Consider the following 16,953-nt stretch of genomic DNA (forward strand, 5'->3'; position numbering starts at 1 on the left):
AGTGCGGCACAAGCTGGAACCCAAAGTAGAACGACCAACAACATTGAACAGAGGCGAGGCAATGCCAAGGCAGGGGGACCACATTGGCACAGTGAGCAATGAGAAAGGAAAGCCGCAGACTTACGACAATTGCAGCGAGAAACTCGTGCGACGGAACAGTGTGTCGTATTCTGTTGGCACGGACCCAGTAGGTGGGGCGGAGATTGGAACGACCGTGCTGGAGGGACGACGCTCGAGATGTGAGACGTCGAGGATCGCGAGCAACTCGATGCTTCGCTTCGGATGACTGGACTTTGCTTCCGCTGAGAATGGGGATGAGGGAGACTGCTTGAGACGCTTCCGGCCTATAGTCTAGGTGGCTATGTTTCGCTTCGTTTTCTGCGTCTGAGGGGGTCGGTCAGCATCACAGAAAGAGGAGTTGTGGTGGGGGAGCTCGAGGCTGGGAAACAGCTATTTGATTGAAATAGAGCCTACCAGGAGGAGTTGCAGAGAATGGGTGAACAGTTAACTCCTCCTTCAGCCGGGGAATGCGGAGCTGGTTTGTGAGAGAGGTGCTGTCCAACGCGTACCTTCGGAGACTGTCTGTATGTTTCTCTGAAATGCTTGGAGTAGGGGACGAGAACTAGGACTCGTCCTGCTTGGAAGAGGGAAGTCGGAGTGGAATTTTTGAATCTCTGGGATGGGATTCTTCGCTGGAATATCAGAAAAAAGAAAAACAATTCAATGTCGAGAAAGAGGGAGACGACCTGGAAGGGCAGGAATGGAGATCTGAGGGGTACGGGGTACCTTAAGTAAGGGGTAAATTCCGGGCAGACCAAAGTATGCGGTACATCAATTCCCGACTCCAAAAGGGTACATCAGCTCCTCTTTCTTCTCTTGGGTCCTTCCTGGGCACCTGCATCAATGCATGAGCATGTCAAGGAAGGAGCTACTGCGTCCAGCGAAAAATAGTACAAGCCTTAGCTCACTTCGTCTTCCACTGTTTTGGAGGCTCTAAACTCGGGAATTCAATTCTAGTCCCTGTCTCGGACAGATATTGGAGTCATTAATAATGGGATCGAACCTGATGGGACTACAATCGTCACCCCCGGATTTGAAATGCCCTGCTCTCTTTCCTTTCCTCGACGGGACGAACAGCTTGCTCATTCAATACCACGACAACTACGAAGTACGAGAAGCTAGCGTAGCTATCTGCAGTCCTGGCTCTGCATGTAATATGGCATTTAGACTACTTGTAAACCCGGGACTTACCCCGCGAGTTCAGGCCGTAGAGGGGTTCTTTGAGGCCCCAATACTCAGATTCCGGCAAGACTTGTAAGCGTAAGCGCAATCGGGTGACGAGGCCACCCCGAGTTTCGCAGGCGAAGGTCTCGGAATGACACAGACGCGCCATGCTTCAAATCACGAACACATGTCCGTCCACGTACGCTGGTGACAGCCTTTTTGGGATCAAGAGGTGAAGTTTTGACTTATACACACGGGCACGTGGCTAACATCTCAGCCTCCTTCAGAGCTTTACGTACCTACCCCTCTTTGATATCTGCTCTAGGCCCCTCGCTTCTTGAGAGAACTGGTTGAGATATTTTATTTCCTTTCTTTTTTGAGATCACCACCGGAACCGAATCCAATCCTAAAATTGGGATCCTCTCTGAGTCACCTCAACAGCGTAGCGTAGCATGGTACTACTTCCCAGAACCGATGTGATGGCGTTGGATGGTGTTGGGCTGGCGCTTAGGAAGAGGGCTGTCGGGCCAGTCAGGACGAGAGGATGCCACACTCCGCCAGGCTCGGCAAATGGCGTCACACCCCTCTCCCAGTTTGATTGATGCACATGTGTGTTGAAGTGGGGTTGGTTTGGTCGCTGGGAAACACATCTAAACTTTGGTCTCCGTCACCAGGCGGGAACCGGGACGCCACCTAGGAAGCGGGAGAAAGGATGGCAAAAAAAGGAGATTGAGATGTTCTAAAAATACAATTTTGCTGGCATGGAACCAATATTATGTTCGAATTGGGCAAAAAAGACATCGCCAACTTCTTTGATGTTGGATGAAAGCTTCAAAAGCTTCAATATTTAGATAACCTAGGTTGGGTGGCTCTTTCTTGAAAGGTGACCCCGCTGAGTAATTGGAACAGGACATGATTCACGTGACCCTCTAACTCGACATGCATTTGACAGTGGGCAGTGCCTTTGACTTTGTCCCGACGCCGAAATGTATCGGACCAAATGGCTGCTGCTATTATTAATTCAGTCGAGACTGCCAAGTCTGACGTCGTTGAAAACATCTTCAACTTCATCAGGTCATTCTAACCTTTGGCCGATGCCACAAGCAGGCCAGTTAATCATAACCCCGGGTTCAATTAATAGCGGGAATACCTTTGTTAGGCTGAATACCTCTCCTTGAGAAACAATTGGTGCCAATTGAAGCAAGCCACACGCAGGAAGCTTCTTCCGAGCAACCTCGGAGACAGCACAACTTGGAGCTCATCGAAATCTGCTTCCATGGCCCTGCATCCATTCTAAGCACAAACAACTATTCTCTCCCACGGCCTCTACACCTCAATTTTATAGATTCCCCCCCCCCCCCCCCCCCCCCAAAACAGAAACCATCACAATGTCTACTCGGACCCTCCTCCGCCCTCTCGCCCGAGGCATCCCGGCATCCCCGGTAGCGAGACCATGCCTCCGCCGGACCTTCCTGTCCCGCAACACGCCATCCCACCGCGCCACCGAGAACCTCAACATCAAGCGTCTATCGGACAAGCGCCAAAGCTACGAACGGGATCGCATGGCCTTCCTCGCCGCTGGCGCTCTAGCTGGTATCGTCGGATTTATCTACACCTCCCTCAAGCTCAAGGACGCCCTCGCCAAACAAAGTGACGACAAGAATAAAAAGACGCAGCTCGATTCCAACGTCCCCACGGAAACCTTCACGGTCGACGGCGGAACTAAACGCAAGGTCGTCGTGCACGACGCGGAAGGCAACGAGATTGTGCCCACGGGCAACTCTACCGTGCCTACTTTCCCGAGGACAATAGACCTGTCCAAGGTCGCCTCAGAAGGTGACGCTAAGCTCCCCGCGACGGTGCGCGACGACATCGGCACCGAATATACCCTAGTCGGCCTGGGCCTCCGCACCGTCACCTTCCTAAACATCCAAGTCTACGTCGTCGGCTTTTACGTAGCGACGGCCGACATCGCCGCCCTGCAAAACCACCTCGTCAAAAAGGTCAACAACCTAGCCACGACCCTCGTAGCCGGCGAACGCGAACAACTCCGTGCCACGCTCCTAAACCCCGAGGAAGGCGAGTCAACGTGGGACACGGCGCTGCGTGAGTCGGGCGTCCGCACAGCGTTCCGCATCGCACCTGTGCGGGATACGGATTTCCCCCATCTTAGGGACGGGTTCATAAGGGCCATCACGGCGCGGTCGCAGGGGAACCCCAACTACAGCGATGAGGCGTTCGGTCAAAGCATGAGGGAGTTCAAGCAGCTCCTCAACCGCGGAAAGGTGCCCAAGAACCGGGAGCTTCTGCTCTGCCGCGATGCAAAGGGCAGGCTGATTGTCGTCTACGATGATAAGAGCTCGGCTGGACGGGTTGAGATTGGTAGGGTGGATGATGAGAGGGTGTCGAGGCTGCTGTGGCTGAACTATCTCGCCGGGAAGAAGGTTGCGTCTGAGCCAGCGAGGCACAGCATTATTGATGGCGTCATGGAGTTTGTCGAGAGGCCTGTTGGCACCGTTGCGGCCCAGGTTGTGTAAAAAGGCTATGATTAGAAAAAAAGGACTGCCAAAAAAGGAGGCTCGGGAGCGACTTTCGTCAAAGGATTCTGTATTACGTCTATGTTGCGAGTCCGTGTACTAATAAACCCTTGGTTGATTTTGAGGGGGTTGAATGTCTCCCCCCGGCTGTTAAAACATGGGAATTTCCTCACACAACATCTTGATGATACACCGTAGACTCTCCCACTGAAAATAAAAGGAACTGCGATTCCGTTGCGCGCCGCCATAGGTATTCGTAATAAACAATATGCTAATGTTCAGGTTCCAAAGAAAAGAAGACCCCTCCGCTTGTTCAGAGCTTCACGGCGTTGGCATCGCGAAGGAGCTTTTCCAGCTCGCCCCGCCTCACGAGATCCTGGAGGTCGGAGTTGCCGCCAATGTGCTTCTTGTTGATGAAGGTGTTGGGGACGGTCCGTTGGCTGGTGATGGTCTCGAGCGCATCTTGGATGGCGGAACCGTCGGCTGTTGGAGGTTAGCACCGAGATTAACAGGGACATTTGGGCGCGACGCGGCGCAAAGATATGAACAGTGTTTCTCCAGGATTGGGGTTTTTCTATGGCTGCGCGAAACTAGATTTGGTGAAACTTACGCAACTGGTCAAGCTCGTGGACGGTGAAGTCTGCGCCGAGCTGCTCGAGAGTCCTCTTCGTCGCCTTGCAGTAAGGACAGTACGACTTGGAAAAGACCACTAAATAGCGACAAGGCATTTGTCAATTCAAGTTTCACCTTAACGAAACCCAAGGTGGAATAATGCGTCTCGTCCACTCTGCATCGACCGTCTCGGGACAGAGCGGCAGCAGATCACAATATCAATCTGGGGTGGACTGCAGATGGTGGGGTCGCCAGATAAAGACATCAAGATAACGTACCGACGTTGCCCTGGTCGATGAGCTGTTGGGCCTTGGCGGTAGCTTGCTCCATGTTTACGGGTGGTCTGGTGCTCCAAGAAAACAAACGACTGAAAATAGAAGACATGTGTGCGGAAGGGAAAGGGAAAGGAAAGAGAAAAAAAAATAAGTGAAACAAATCGAAGAAGACAGCGAGGTATTATACAACTGTAAAGGAGGGGTCGCGTTGACGTGCTTAGGTCCAATGACGACTGAAGAAGGCGAATTGCAGCTTTTTTTTCTTTTTTTCTGCCGGTTGACTTGCGGGATCGATCCGCCAGCCGCTTTCAGGCTACTGTGCTGAAGGGAGATGCCTCGGAGATATATAATAAGCACGCCGAACTTATTTCAAATCTTTTGATGCCAAGGTCAGAGAAGATGGCTGGTCGCCGAAGCCGTCCATTAATCCCAGAGTGGTAAAAGTGATCTCTAATCTCGCCACCCACCTTCTGGTCACGTGGGGTTCAGTGCCCCTGGTCCTGCAAGGGCGATGCCGGTGGTGATATCATCAGGGCCTTCGAGACGTCGATCAAAGTTCACCACGCATCGCCCTCGCAAAGGGCAGGTCCCATTCCAACGCAGCTCAGTCTCCATCTAGCTATCCACTACCCACTACTACTGGTAGATCTGCCAAGAGATCAATTGATGTGCACCTAAAGTAGGAGATCGATTTACACCCCCAAACTAACAGTACCGGATGGGTCGGTCCTGAAATGGATGTAGTGACTGTTCAAGGGAAGCCCGGATGCAGGTACGCTGCCTCGGTACTTCGGACACTCTGTCGCGAATTAAGAAATCTATGACAAGTACAAGCACAACCGCCCTCATCGTCTTGATCAAGCCGACTTTGCATCGGCGACTGACAGCGGTGCTCGGGGATGATTGCTAATACGAACGAAGTGCTCGCAACTTTAGTAAGAGCTTGGAGCCCATCCTGCCACTCCCCTACTTCGTATTCGTGGTTATGGATAAACAGCAGAACTTTGATTCATAATCCAGTATGAATCCAGCTCCTTCAAAGGACTTGTTCCAGGTGGCCACTTGGGCCAGGGGATGGCTTGGCTTCAAGATTTCGGAGATCCAGCAGAGTGGGGCAATTTAGTCATCAATTGATCACTGCCCCTCCAAAATTGTTAGTAGCTGTTGCTCGCCTGGCGGCTCAACACTGTGGAACAGACTCAGAGACGCATCAAACCCATTGAAACGCCAATAATACCCACCCCAACCTCTCTTTCCTTCGTAGCCCGCCACGGCCCACGATACGTGTACGCATCCGGTAGTGTGTAAGATTATTACTCATCAGTCAATTCATCCAAGACTCTACGGTTGCAAGCTCTCAACTTCTTCTGTCTGTATTCTACCACCCTGACGAGATCTCTGCACCATTTCTGCCCCTGCCCCTACCCTCCTTCCACTTCTAGAACCACTGGCTGCTACGCCCCTACGTCATCGATCTCGACCCACGCGACGCGAATCACCAATATGCGTGCCTGGACTCTCGACCCCAGCTAGCCGTGTAGTCCCGTCCGCAGCTTTCCACTGACGTGAAACCCGGCGTCGGCATTCTTGCTGCTGCAACTCCTTTTCAAACAGTTCCCTTAATCCCTCGACCTTCACCATGTCGTCCGAAGCTGGCCCGCCGCCATCTGTCCGTTCATCCCACCTCTCCGATCCCGCCGAAAACGCCCATACCAGCACTCCCCACTCCCTAGCCCGAGCCGTCTACAACCGCCGCTCCGAGTACGTCCGACCCCACCGAATACGGATCAAGATCGGCACCTGGAATGTTGCTGCCTGCACAGGCACAGACAAGGACCTCGCAACATGGTTCATCGACGGAAAGGGTGTCGATCCCGCCCTGTCGTCCGTCCTTGCCACGAAAGACTCTACTACCACGTTGACTGCGACGTCATCAAACCCTCCCACCGACGAGGGAGATGATGTGAGACTTGTCGGGGGAGACAAGATCGGCCTGTATGTCTTGGGCCTGCAGGAGATTGTCGACCTCGGCCTGGCAACGGAGGCGTATAACCGCGTATACTCCGACATCAACCCCGTGGACAAATGGCAACTCGCACTCGAAGCCGCCATGCCCGAGGGCTACCAACTTGTGGTGGCCGAGCAAATGTCCGGTCTACTCCTCCTAATATACGCCTCCCCCGAAGTCATCACGTCAATCAGCGACGTCAGTACCATACAGGTGGGCACCGGCCTGCTCGGTTACATGGGGAACAAGGGCGCCATATCGTCTCGCTTAGTCTTGGGTGAGACCACACGACTGGTCTTTGTGAATTCACACCTCGCCAGCGGCGCCGAGCAGACCTACCTCGACAGACGCTGCTGGGACGTGGGGCAGATTCTCTCCCGTTCTCGCTTCGACCCCGTAAATAACGCCGGGATTGTCGAGGACGAACCAGAGAAGATTGGAGATGAAGACTTTGCCTTTTGGTTTGGGGACCTGAACTTCCGCGTCGACGGGTTACCGGGGGATGATATCCGCCACTTATTATGGCTGCATACCCAGGGCGAGTACGACTTATCCAGGAAAGCGAAGAGCGACGAGCTCGAGGAAGGCGTAATTATAATGAAATCAGAAAGTGACGCCGAAGACGAGGTTGTTACCGACCGAAGTGTTAGCCCATCGCCCAATAGCTCTTTCTCTGGGACTACCGAGACTTCTTTACCAGATCCAGATGACTTTGTGCCTGATCCTCATGACGACCCAGCATCCCTCCAGGCTACCTTGGACTCATTATTACCCCATGATCAGCTTCTCCGCTTGATGAAAGAGAAAAAGATCCTCTATGATGGATGGCGCGAAGCTGATATTTCCTTTCTACCCACCTACAAATATGACGTGGGAACCATTTGCCTCTTTGACTCCAGCGAAAAGCAGCGTGCACCTAGTTGGTGTGACCGCATACTGTACCGCACCAGGAAAGATTTGGAGGTGCATCAGCAAAGAGAAAGGGACAGGGAAGAAGCTAGGAAACGAGACGAGCAGCTCAAGGCGCGCGGTATCGACGAGGCTGCCGAAGATGACGACGTCTTGTTTTCTTATGATCCAGAGTCCGATGGCCAGAACACCCAATCGTCTACTTTGGAATTTGATTACGACGAGTACGACGAGGGGGAAGACGAAACTCAGGGCGGCGAGGAAGTTGTGACCAAGGCGGGCTTTACGGATCGTATCCATATGGACTTGTACACCTCGCACCAGAGAATCACGTCTTCGGACCACAAGCCCGTCGTCTCCATATTCACTCTCGTCTACGATGCGGTCGTCCCGGAGCTGAAGGCCAAGGTCCATGCCGAGGTCGCCCGTGAACTTGACAGAGCGGAGAACGAAGGGCGACCCAACATTACAATCTTGGTGGATCGTCACTACAACACTACCTCCAAATCGGGCCACGAGCCCGGCTCGAACGGGGATGCCGTTGAGTTCGGCGACGTCTCCTTCTTAGCCAAGCAAACATGCACCTTAACCGTCGCAAACACCGGAGGTGTTCCCGCAACCTTCTCCTTCGTTGACAAGCCATCAATAATAGAAGAAGGGGATGCTGCGTCGTCTCCCACCCCTCCACCAAAATGGCTAACCTTCCGGTTCCTATCCACAGAGGTTGGAGAAGCAGGAGGCGATCCGCTCGACCTCGGCAAGGACGTAACTCTCGAGCCAGGCGAGACGGCAACAGTCCTCCTGCAAGCCCTCGTCGACGACGTCACGCTCGCCCAATCCCTCAACTACGGCCGCGCCTCCCTCGAAGACGTCCTCGTCCTACGAGTAGCTGGCGGCCGCGACTACTTCATCCCCGTCCACGCGCAATGGCTCCCCACGACCTTTGGCCGCTCCGTCGACGAGCTCATCCGTGTTCCTGACGGTGGCATCCGGGCCTTCATTTCCGAATCGTTGCCCAAAATAACGGGCGCCATACCCTACGACCGCGATGTGAAGTGCGCAGCACCGAAGGAGCTCTTCAAACTCACCGAGGCTCTAGAGAACCTGCTCGAACGCGCGCTAGCCGACGAGAATATGCTCGGCGACTGTGCCATTCCGCGCGATGACCCCGGCTGGCCCTTTGAAAAGTCGTCCTGGACACTCAAGGACTCGGACGAGGGCCGCAGCGCCGCCAAAGCTGCCCTCGTCACGGCGATAGACACGGACGCGGCCCTCATCCCCTCCTTACCCGTCTGCCTCCCCGCCCTGCAAAACCTCGAAATCCTCTCCGAATGCCTCCTCCTCTTCCTCGCCTCCCTCACCGATGGCATCATCCCCTCCTCCATCTGGCCGCGTCTCCCTCTGAATCTCCTTACCTCCTCCGCCGGACCGGATATAGAAGATACGAAGACCTCCATCCTAGACGTCCTTTCCTCCTCGCCGAACCACAACATCTCCTTCGTCTTCCTAACCACCACCCTCGCCCGCGTAGCAGCTGAACTATCCCCCAAACCACCGCCACCGAAGGTCGAAGAATCCCCTTCTAGGTTACGCACCTTGTCCTTGCGGAGGGTCGTCCGCAGCGCAACAGGGGGCTCGACAAACCGTCCCGCCACCCCTTCGTCCCCTTCTGCTTCCACGAACGCGAACCAGATCGACTCTCCGCCACGAGCGAATGCCAAAGCGCAAGTTCCGTCGGGTAGCGCGGCGAAGCTTCACGCGAGGCAGAAGCGGTTTGCGGCTGTGTTTGCGCCGGCGGTGTGTAGAATTGCGAGTGATAAGGCGGGGTCAGAGAAGGAGAGGGAGAAGGAGAGGAAGGTGGCGGATGAGAAGAGGAGGGTTCTTATGGAGATGTTTATGAAGAGGGAGTTGTGAGTGCGTATTTGAGATCAGGGGCCTTTTGTGTTAATCCCTTGTTGTGCTTTGTCGACGGTTTGGTTTCGGGGCCTTGGGCTGTATATATACTGTTATAGAACTTGGATGGATCAACAGGATGAATTCGGAATTGGGACGATGGGTTCCTTGGACGGTGTTTCAGATACCACTTTATCGAGAGGCCTATGTTGCCTTTTAGAGTTCAATATTGAATTCTCAATTCTCATGAATAACATACCGGGCATATACACTACATTATTCCAGACGAATGACACGGTAGGGCAATGAGGGCAATGGGGCAGGGGGAAGCGGACAGCATTCCGATCGTTGAAAGCAGCTTTTGCAGGGTAGACCGGTCTCGGAAATTTCACGTTATGTTGGTTATGTTGGAAGAAGGAGGACAAATGGACCGGACCTAACGCTACCCTTGATATCTACAGATGGTCCGTTCCACTCGAACTGCCCACGAGTTTCAAGGTGTTACCCTGTCTTCCATGCTATCTTAACACGCTCAACGGCGAGTGGGTCGACACCGCCCGCATGAAAGGAATAATATCAACGCCGCCAGAGCGCGAAGGACACGGCAAATAGCATGAAAGAAACGACGAAACCGAGGAAGTCGCCGAAGATGGGCATTCAAAATCTATCCTCGACTTCCTCGACGAAGGACAGGCTCTACTATTTGACCAAATGGCAGTACTACGAACGCTCTCGGCAGATCTGCAAGTCAGGCTGGTATGCTGGCCCGTGGATATCATTCCAGGGAAGACCAGCTTTAGCAAAGGCCATTGGGGCTCCCTCCTGGGTAAGGATAGGTCGAGGGACGAGTGTTAGGAGAGTGACCACAGTTGGCGTATCCCGCCCAAACACTATACGCGCGTCCCTGAGGGTAGTAATGACCCGACCGCCTATTCTTACCCCTACAACAAACACTAATGATATCATCGACGAGATCCCCGACTACAGAGCAAGGGATGCTAGCACCACCGTTGAATTCCTGGGTCACACAGTCATCAGTTTACGGGGACTCTCCGAGCCAAAAATAACAGGAAGAAAGCGTGGTAAACTTACGCTGCAGAAATATGTCCCAGAGGTATTTTCACAAGTTGTACGGCGGCATTCACGGTTCGGGGCACCGCAGTTACCTCCAATACGACGTAGGTATTGGACGGCGTCCTAATCCCCCATGGGATAAGGAGTTAGGAGTCTGCACTGCTTCGAGCGGGGGGCCGAGAATGAAGGGGATGCTAGTCGAAAACGAACATTGAGATCAAAACTTCCGGTGGCCATGACGGCACAGCTGTAGCCATTTTGGCGCTTCTCCAGACTTGTCCCCGTATGAACGCCAAACGTTTCCCAAGATTCAGGGGAAGCTTCGGCTGCCTGGTAGTCAGGGTTGACTGAAAGGATAGCCTTGTAGATTTCCTATACGGCCCGTGTTAGTAGATGTAATCCAAAGGCACCCTCGGAAGGAAAAGAAAAGAAAGAAAAAGAGAAGGTAAGTTGAGTTGTATACCTCTATGTCGCCGTATAGGAAAGTGGGCTCTTCGCCTGGGAAAATGCTTCCACTCCACTGCAGGCTAACGCCGTCATCAACAGTGACAGGAGCCAAAGCCCCAAGATCTACTTCCGAGCGAGTCAGGACCTTGTCCAAGGTAGAAGTAGCCAACGACCCAATCTAAGTAGAATCAACATTAGTAGGCTTGTACACCAAGGTTTTCCCTTAAGGGTTTAGAGGGCAGGAGAGTAACTCTTTAACATACAGTGAGGGCTGAGAGGACAAGTGAAAGCCGGGCAAGCATTTTTGATGAGCAATATTCTCTGATTTGATTCTTGAAAGAAAAGGTGACTCTGTAGAACAGGGCCAAGACTTGAGAGAAGATAAGCTTGGTATCGATGTTATAGTCGGTGGGGGACACGGAAGGGGTTCATCGACAATTTGTACTCAACGGGGTTGGGAGTTGGGACGATATCGGAAGCCTTCGACGAGAGCAAGAACGCCGAGTCCGTCCCAAGGACGGGGTCCGTCGAAGCTAGGAAACGACAACATTAATGTGATGGATTGCTTTCTCCATAGCACGAGGCGCGGGATCAAGTGTTGAGCTCGCCAACACATCAACTCGGTCAACGATGGTCCGAGTGAGGTCGCATCCCCATTCCCGCGTAGGGTTGCAGCCCTGCGGGTCAGGCGGGCAGAATACCATGTAAGTGCAGATTTTATCGCCTTGGCACCTAGATATAACCTTGGTTACACTAGGAATTCTTCAACCCACAAAGACATTCTTCATAATCACGTCAAATCAAACGTGCGGCTACCGTGGCACTTGGATGGCTGGCAAGGAGCCGCTCTCGAAAGATATTGATCCTTCAGCCCCATTATTATCGATCACCGTCGTAGTTGCACAGAATATTTCTCATTTTATGATCATGGTCGGCCATTCCTTCATGCAAAGAAGACGTGCGGGTGCCTCGCAGAGTCGGACCGTTAAAAGGTCTTGGGAGCTCTCCAATGCTCCATGCTACATGCCCCTCTTCCAGAGTGGTGATAGATAACGTCCGACAACCTCAGCGTAATCTATCTTTCGTCTTGGCGGAGACAGATTCCATACGATAGTCAACCCTTGCACAGTATCATGAAGACGACCTTATCTTTGCCGATCTCGCAGACGTCCGAGCAATGCTGCTCTTGATGCAGGATGTAGGATCGTAGGATGGAATATCGCATCCTTTACGATGCTGGAAACCAGTCAATATTCCCCCATGCTTCTCCTCTGGACCTCCTAGCGAAGGGACATGGTCATCTCCTCATCCTACTTCGTATATGCATGGTGGAACCGACATTTTTGGAAATGGACGGGCACGTTGACGGGCCTGAGCCATAGCTTTCTAGCCGCTAGGCGGGCAAGTCTACTCTGATATCTGGGGGTATAAGTAGGTTGGCCTAACCCGCTTCCATGCTACACGGGACTACTGGCACAACCAACTAACGGCTTAAAAATCATTTCTCTATCTGTACTCACACTTTTCCTACCCAGGCGTTTTGGCAAAATGCTCGCCCAAACCGCAGTTGTGCTCTATGCACTTCTAGTATGCTAGGCCCTTCGCAGCATCAAGGCTATCTTTATTATGCTAACGTATCCCTCTAGACGAAGTCATTCGTTTCAGCTTCCGCTTTCTCCCTCCAAGGGAGAAGCCGCACGGAGACGGCTCTCGCCGCCTTGGCTGAGCTGACTGTCGACGATGGCATCAGCATGAAGTGGACCAGGTCAATCTATCCGGGCGAGGAGCCTGTTGATCTCTATGGTGATGCTAAGGTATGTCAAGAATGACTGTTACGCTCAGACTCACCACTGATTCGTCAAAAAGGATATCTATGAGGCCATCAGGGTCGTCAACCCGATTTTGGGCCAGAAGTTGTGCCCGCAGAGCGGTCGATTGACGCTGGTCTGGACACCTCGCCTGGTGTATTCAAACGGCAGAGTGCAATTAGTTGCGTGGTCATGGCCACTGGCAGTAAAACTGACGCAGGCGTGAGTTCGCTCCTAAGCTACTAGGGTTTCTCCACACGCTTAACAATCGAGTCAACCCATAGGATGCTGCGGAATATCTCCGTGCCCTCTCGGGCAATTGTGGTGCTCCGAACAGAGAATGCCGCCGTATGACGTGCGAGAATACTACAGGGTCATATGTTTGCAGCGTAAGTCATGTTAACCCACCCTATTTCTGATGTGCGGTCGCTTATGCGTTTATCGCTTCTATAGGAATTCTCCGACGGCACGTCTGTTCCGTGCAGGCTCTTGGCAGATCGAATCTGGGATATTAGAAATCAATGCTGTCCCAGGAAAGGTAGCATCTCTGGCCACTATTACGCTTCCGAGAGGGACTATAGCGTTTGGGTTGGATGTGCGAACTGTGGCCACTCTCCTAACACCCGCCCCTCGACTTACCCCTACCCTGGAGGTAGTCCCAATGGCGAATGCTAAGGCTCTTCAAGTTACCTTTTTATTTTATTTTATTTTATTTTATTTTATTTTATTTTCCTTTCTTTTTTACTTTCTTTTGATCTCTCCTAGTCTAGTTAAGCATAGCTGCCAGGGCGTAGTTACGGACATTTTGTCACGGGCACATCGCCGGTCCAATCGATTTGATGCCAACTAATTGCCTTACTCTTCCGGTTCCCGCATTGGCTTCCCGGTGTGCTCGCACGACGTTATGAACAGGAAGGCCCATGATATGACGAAGGTACCTCGACTCTAGGAGACTCTTGAAATGTTCTCTCTTAAAGTAGAGTCAACTCGGCAGCCGCACTTGAAAACAGCGAACTGCGTGTGTCTCGTATCTTTTTGCAGGCTTGGCATTGATCGGGTACCACAAGGCTATCGCGGGACCTGGTCGCAACTTCGACCGCAGGAAGGCGGTAAGGAACGGCAGAAGAACTGAAGGCGGCAGTACGCGGCAGAAATAGAAGCGCGCTTAGTCATTCAGTCAGATGGCTTGGCGACCGACTCGTCCGTCGGACGGGCGGACATCCGACCGGCCGGTCAGGAAAACAACCGACCGATTGGACGAGCGTGGTCGACCGACCAGCCACTCAGGAAGTTGTTTGCAGGCTGAAGACGGATGGAAAAAAGGTCTATATAAACTATGAAGCCCACCAGGTAGTGGTAGTTAGTTAGTTCCTCTGGACTCTTCAGTAGTCAATTCAAGTACAACTGCACCCCTACACTTGAATACGCACTTCTCACTTATATCATTGTGAATACTGTTTGACTGCCTCACTTACTCACAACAGGCACCCATGACCCTGACCAGCTGTGCCCACCTGATATACCACGAGCTAGTGTTAGGGTCGTAACAAGGCCGACCGGTTGCGCTTATAGAAGAGGCAAAAAGTCGAGAAAAATCCCAATGGCCGGTTCATATAGATCGCAGATTTAATAAAGTTAAAGGAAAGATTCCGATGAGCGCAGTATTGCTTGTGTTTTAGGTTATACTACTCGGCTCCGACAAATATTACGGAGTAGTTCTGGCCCTTCTTGAGCTAGCGCACAGGCTGTAAGTAGAGGTACAAGTTGAGCCTTGACCGGGGTCACATTCTGGAATGGAACATGTAGTTGGGCACACTGTTGGTCGCTGTAAAATAACACTAAAAACCAACAGGACCAACAGACTTACAGTACCTACACACCTATCTTTTCGGCAGGCATGCTGTTGGTGAGGTCAAAGTAATTCCTCGTATTCGCCATATTTTTTTTTTTTCATTCGATTCTTTCGATGGGGAAGAGGTTTTAAATGTCAATAAGCGCGATTTTAACTATTTGTTCAGTATATCCAGCCATCTGATATATCTGGGCCAGTTTTGTTCAATAAAGAACACTAAAGTCAGTGCAGAACGGGTTAGGTTTGGGTCGCGTTTCCTGTGATGTTTTGGCCTAACTTCCGGCCCCTGCGTGTTCCTGACACAAGTCTAGCACTTCGTATTTGAGCAATCGAATCCCTGTGCAGTTCTTGCGTCACAATATTAATTAGTGTAGAAATGCTGACCCATACGAAGTACGTGATTTCTAGTCCAGTTTTGGTTTTGTGAGCGTACATCGTCGAACCAGGCACAGGGATTAAGGAAATTAAGTGTCTCAATCTTTCTATCACGGATCCTCCCGCTTTCCTTATTCAGTGCTAGCCGATAAAAATATGCAAGTCCCTGCATCAACAAACGTGTACGGCTCATCCACTCCCGTTGCATTCTGGAACCCATCACGTTGACCCCGGCTCGCGTCAGGGGCAATAGACTAGTCTTTCCTTTCGAGTGAATGGTCTGGGCGCGTCCAGATACCCTCACTTCACTCACCAAGGATGATGCCACGTCCAGGAAATCTAATTTTGCGGGGGGCTAATTGCTAATAGACTCTTTTTCTTCTTTTTTTTTTCTTTTCTTTTTCTTTCCTATTCGACTTCTTCTCCCTCTTACTCCTCCCAAACGTGGAAGGCGGTTGCGCCTAGTCCATTAAGAACGATGAAGTGGAGATGGAAATTTGCATGCGCAGGCATCAGCCTATGTCTCTTCCTAGGGCTCCTTGGCGGGTTTGATTTGTTCTATAGGGAGGATCCTGCGCTGGGACAGTATAAGCTTATCAGTACGTCATGTCTCTATTTCATCATGGGAGACACAGTAAATAGGGTTCCTGAATGTCGCCGCTGCAGTCTCGTCAGCTCAGCTACAACGGAATACCCGATGCCTTCATTTTCCGAGGCCTCTGTCTTTGGTAAATTCGTATTAAGAGCTTTGCTAACGTCGGGCGCGAGGAGCAGTCGAGGAACATCTGTCGAGGTTAGGCATTGGACTCGGGCTACGAACAGCAGAGAAGAACCCCGAAGTCCTGCACCAGGAGAACCTTAAGAAGGCGCCCAAATACGTCACAGCGATCCTTGACCCCTCCGATCATCACTTCAAACGGCTGTCATGTCCGCGCCTAAATAAGAGGCGGTACGAGTATCTTATCCCCTCCCAATCCACCTCCGGACCGACCTACTTCTTCGCCCTGAACCTCATCAATATCGCACACCTCCTCCCGCGCCTGATGGGCTCCATCGTCGAGACGCTGCGCTTCCTTGGCCCCGAGAACTGCGTCATCTCCATAGTCGAGGGCCACTCCGAGGACGGGACGATGGAGATTCTCGAGGCCCTCCGCCCCGAGATCAGGAAACTGGGGGCCGAGTACCATTTCCTGCGGAGCGAAATCACGCCCAACGATGGGCGCAGGATCGAGCATCTTGCCGAGTTAAGGAATATGGCGCTAGAGCCGCTATTAAATAATAAGACGCACTTCGTCGAGGATCCCACCGTTGTCTTCCTGAACGACGTGGCCATCTGCAGTGAGGATATCCTCGAGCTAATACACCAGAGGAGGCATATCGGGGCTGATATGACGTGTGCCATGGACTGGTCCCACGTGCGGAGATACCCGACCTTCTACGACGTGTGGGTCGCGCGGTCCATTACGGGCAACTCGTTCTTCTATATTAATCCCGAGGACGTCAACTGGGATCAGGCGCACCTGCTCTTCTTCGACGATCCGGCGGCGTTGAAACGCTTCGACGACCACCGCCCAGTGCAGGTGTTTGCCTGCTGGAACGGCGCCGTCGCCTTCGACGCCCGGCCCCTGCTCAAAGACGGGATCCGGTTCCGCGACAGCCGCGAGGGGGAGTGTCACATGGGCGAGCCGACCTACTTTTGTAAGGACCTGTGGGGGAAGGGTTACGGCAAGATCGCCGTCGTGCCCACGGTGAACCTCGAGTACGATGACAAGCACGGCGCGTGGATCAAGAACAAGAAGGGCTACGTGGGCGACCTGGTTAAGGGCGACGACGGCGCCGGCGATATGGTGGAGTGGAAGGGCCCGCCAGAGAAGGTGCTTTGCATGCCGGGGTGGAAGGACCAGAGCTGGGTGCCATGGGATGAGCATTTGCGGTGAGA

At 52.5% G+C, this 16,953-nt stretch overlaps 4 protein-coding genes and 2 pseudogenes across 4 annotated transcripts; 4 read left to right on the forward strand and 2 right to left on the reverse strand.

Moving 5' to 3' along the window:
- Positions 1 to 2,612: 2,612 nt before the first annotated feature.
- SAPIO_CDS0415 lies at positions 2,613 to 3,761 on the forward strand (annotated as a pseudogene; the record flags this gene model as incomplete).
- A 313-nt stretch (positions 3,762 to 4,074) lies between these two features.
- SAPIO_CDS0416 (uncharacterized protein) lies at positions 4,075 to 4,703 on the reverse strand (the record flags this gene model as incomplete). The annotated part of the gene is made up of 3 exons (XM_016783200.1): positions 4,075 to 4,244; positions 4,372 to 4,470; positions 4,652 to 4,703. 3 exons carry the CDS (start codon positions 4,701 to 4,703, stop codon positions 4,075 to 4,077), a joined length of 321 nt encoding a protein of 106 aa, XP_016646400.1.
- Positions 4,704 to 6,287: 1,584 nt separating this feature from the next.
- SAPIO_CDS0417 lies at positions 6,288 to 9,479 on the forward strand (annotated as a pseudogene; the record flags this gene model as incomplete).
- A 1,176-nt stretch (positions 9,480 to 10,655) lies between these two features.
- Positions 10,656 to 11,281, reverse strand: SAPIO_CDS0418 (uncharacterized protein; the record flags this gene model as incomplete). The annotated part of the gene is made up of 3 exons (XM_016783201.1): positions 10,656 to 10,904; positions 10,996 to 11,157; positions 11,243 to 11,281. The coding sequence occupies 3 exons, from the start codon at positions 11,279 to 11,281 to the stop codon at positions 10,656 to 10,658; spliced, it is 450 nt and encodes a 149-aa protein (XP_016646401.1).
- A 1,246-nt stretch (positions 11,282 to 12,527) lies between these two features.
- Positions 12,528 to 13,141, forward strand: SAPIO_CDS0419 (uncharacterized protein; the record flags this gene model as incomplete). The annotated part of the gene is made up of 4 exons (XM_016783202.1): positions 12,528 to 12,566; positions 12,626 to 12,793; positions 12,846 to 13,009; positions 13,072 to 13,141. 4 exons carry the CDS (start codon positions 12,528 to 12,530, stop codon positions 13,139 to 13,141), a joined length of 441 nt encoding a protein of 146 aa, XP_016646402.1.
- A 2,351-nt stretch (positions 13,142 to 15,492) lies between these two features.
- Positions 15,493 to 16,951, forward strand: SAPIO_CDS0420 (uncharacterized protein; the record flags this gene model as incomplete). The annotated part of the gene is made up of 2 exons (XM_016783203.1): positions 15,493 to 15,613; positions 15,789 to 16,951. The coding sequence occupies 2 exons, from the start codon at positions 15,493 to 15,495 to the stop codon at positions 16,949 to 16,951; spliced, it is 1,284 nt and encodes a 427-aa protein (XP_016646403.1).
- Between the last annotated feature and the right edge of the window lie 2 nt (positions 16,952 to 16,953).

This window comes from Scedosporium apiospermum (genome assembly GCF_000732125.1).
Source record: "Scedosporium apiospermum strain IHEM 14462 chromosome Unknown SEQ_SAPIO_0022, whole genome shotgun sequence".
Taxonomy (NCBI): Eukaryota; Fungi; Ascomycota; class Sordariomycetes; order Microascales; family Microascaceae; genus Scedosporium; species Scedosporium apiospermum.